Source organism: Corvus brachyrhynchos, unplaced genomic scaffold (assembly GCF_000691975.1).
Source record: "Corvus brachyrhynchos isolate BGI_N302 unplaced genomic scaffold, ASM69197v1 scaffold193, whole genome shotgun sequence".
Classification (NCBI taxonomy): Eukaryota; Metazoa; Chordata; class Aves; order Passeriformes; family Corvidae; genus Corvus; species Corvus brachyrhynchos.
This window is the reverse complement of record NW_008237087.1, coordinates 467,161-469,590: the sequence shown is the minus strand read 5'-3', so window position 1 is coordinate 469,590 and position 2,430 is coordinate 467,161. Positions and strand designations below refer to the sequence as shown.

Sequence of the window (2,430 nt, the reverse complement as noted above, 5' to 3'; positions counted from 1 at the left end):
CCGGACGTCGACCTGCCACTTGCGCAGCCCCAGGACGCCGCAGTGAACCCGCCCGCTGTGGATGCCCACGCGCATGTTCACGTTCACCCCCGTCACCTCGCGCACCAGCCTGCAGACGGCACCGGCACCGCGTCACCCCTGGGCGCTCCGTGGCACCCACAGGCGCCTCGAGGTGTCCCCAAGCAACCCTCGGCCTTGCAGGGTTCCCAGGCACCACAGCATCCCATTGGCACCAGGGCATCTCCAGATAGTTCACAGCACCCCCAGGCACCCCATGGCACCCCATGGCCTTTCAGGATTCCCAGACACCACAGCACCCCAAGACACCCCAAAGCACTGCTGGACTCACAGGCACCCCATGGCACCACAGCACCCCCAGGCACCCCATGGCATCCCTAGGCGCTGTGACCCAGACTGGTGAGTTCTGGGGATGTGCCAGGAATGGGACCCGTCCCCCAAGCTGCAGTGGCACTTGGGACTTGCCAAAACTGGGGAAATCACAGCCCCCCCAAGTTGCAGCGGCACCAGGGACACACCAGTGCCAGATGCAGCCCCTCAGGGTTGTGGTAGCGCCAGGGACATACCAGCACCACAGTGGGGTGCAGCCCCCCAAATTATGGTGGCACCAGATATGTCCCAGCCCAGGGGATGGGCACAGCAGGGTCAGGTGCAGCCCCTCAAGCTGTGGTGGCACTGGGGACGGGTACAGCCCCGGTCTCTGCCCCACTCACGAGATGGCCTCGATCATGTCGACGCCCATCTCCACGCAGCAGTGCGCGTGGTCCCCGCGCGCCTCCGGCAGCCCCGACACGCAGTAGTAGCAGTCCCCCAGGATCTTGATGCGCAGGCAATGGTTCTCCTGGGGGGCACGAGCAGGTTAGGAGGGCTCCAGGACCCCCCGAACTCCCCTGGCCCCTCCACTCACCGCAGCCAGCTTGTCAAAGCGGGCGAAGAGCTCGTTGAGTGTCATCACCAGCTCCTGGGCCGTGCACTGCGAGGCCAGGCTGGTGAAGCCCTCGATGTCCGCGAAGAGGATGCTGCCAGGAGGAAGAGCACGGGCTGGGCATGGCCCATGCACTGCCCCAGACACCCTCCCCAGTGATACCTCCCCCAAACCTCGCCTGCACCCCTGTCCCCGCAGTACCTGACATTGTCGTGCTTCTGGATGTAGATCTTGTGGAACATCATGTCCTCCTTCTTGGTGTTGATGTCCTCCTTCATCTCCATGGCCACGTGCTGCGGCAGCACCGAGAGCCCCAGCCGCTCCTGCACTCACAGCAGTCCCATCAGCAGGGCTGGGGTGCTGAGGGACCCCCCCAGCCCAGCACGGGGACCCCCGGGACCCCCCGTCCCACCTGCTGCCGGTTCTCCCGCTGGAGGTGCAGGCGTGCCTGGATGTAGCCACGGGTCTCCTGGAAGGCCTGGCGCTGCGACACCTCAGCCGGGTAGTGGGTGCAGACCCCCACCACGTTGGTGCAGAGGAAGATCAGGGCATTGGCGCTGAGCTGGGGGGGAGGTGGGCTCGGTGTGACCACCCGGGGATCCCCAGCCACCTCTGCCACCCTCCTCTGTGCCACAGAACCTTGGCTTTGGTAGGGTGGGTGCTGTTCAGGGGAGGAGAGGGGGCCGCAAGGAGGGGGATGTGGGTGTGGGAACATGGGGGCTCTGGGACACGGGGCAGGGAGGATGCAGGGACATGGAGACACAGGGGACAGGGTCGGGGGGATGTGGGGCACCAAAGGACATGGGAAAACAGGGCAAGGGGGCTGCAGGGACATGGGGGACTTGGGGCTGCGGGAAACCAGGGAACAGGGGATGCAGGGACCTGGGGACACAGATGCAGAAAAACAGAGCAGGGGGGATACGAGGATACAGGGGCCTAAGGCTGGGGGTACATGGGGACCTGGAGCATGGGGGTCACGGGGACGCCCTCGGGAAGCAGAGGAAGTGGGAAAGCGGAGATGACTGCAGTGGGAGCTGCGGTTTGCCCCATCCCCATCTCCCGGGACTGGGGCCAGGGCTATTTATAGCACTCCAACACAGTGGGACACTGGGAGCAGGGGCCTCACACCCCCCCCAACCCCGGCCCCATCGCGTCCCCCTGGAGCCCCATCGCTCCTACCCTGAGGGGGTGAACCCTAGCCGGGGGGGTGGCCCCTCCCATGACCCCGCTGGCCTCGGATGTCATTGTGTTCCTTGCCCTGGGCCCCGCGGGGACGGCACGTGGCCCGGGTCCTGGCCAGGCAGGGCGAGGGTGACGGGTGACGAGTGGCCCCGTGCGAGGAGGGAGAGCTGCTGGGGCTGGGAACACGCGGCCCTAGGGTTGGGGGAACCCTCTGCACCCCCTGTGCAAGCAGCACTCTCCTGGGAGAGCCCACCACATCAGAGGGGCAGGACAGGGGACACTGGGAGGGTCCCACCCCCCCTCGG

General features: G+C 66.4%; 1 protein-coding gene across 1 annotated transcript in view; it reads right to left on the bottom strand.

Annotated features, from left to right (window-relative positions):
* ADCY6 (adenylate cyclase 6) overlaps positions 1–2,430 on the bottom strand; it is a 12,239-nt gene that overhangs the window by 8,336 nt on the left and 1,473 nt on the right. Inside the window, exons 2-7 of the mRNA XM_017728680.1 lie at positions 2,361–2,364; positions 1,356–2,020; positions 1,145–1,266; positions 926–1,037; positions 732–859; positions 7–109 (exon numbers count right to left, since the gene is read on the bottom strand). Of these exons, the coding sequence (XP_017584169.1) occupies positions 7–109; positions 732–859; positions 926–1,037; positions 1,145–1,266; positions 1,356–2,020; positions 2,361–2,364 (1,134 nt within the window). The remainder of the gene's footprint in view (positions 1–6; positions 110–731; positions 860–925; positions 1,038–1,144; positions 1,267–1,355; positions 2,021–2,360; positions 2,365–2,430) is intronic.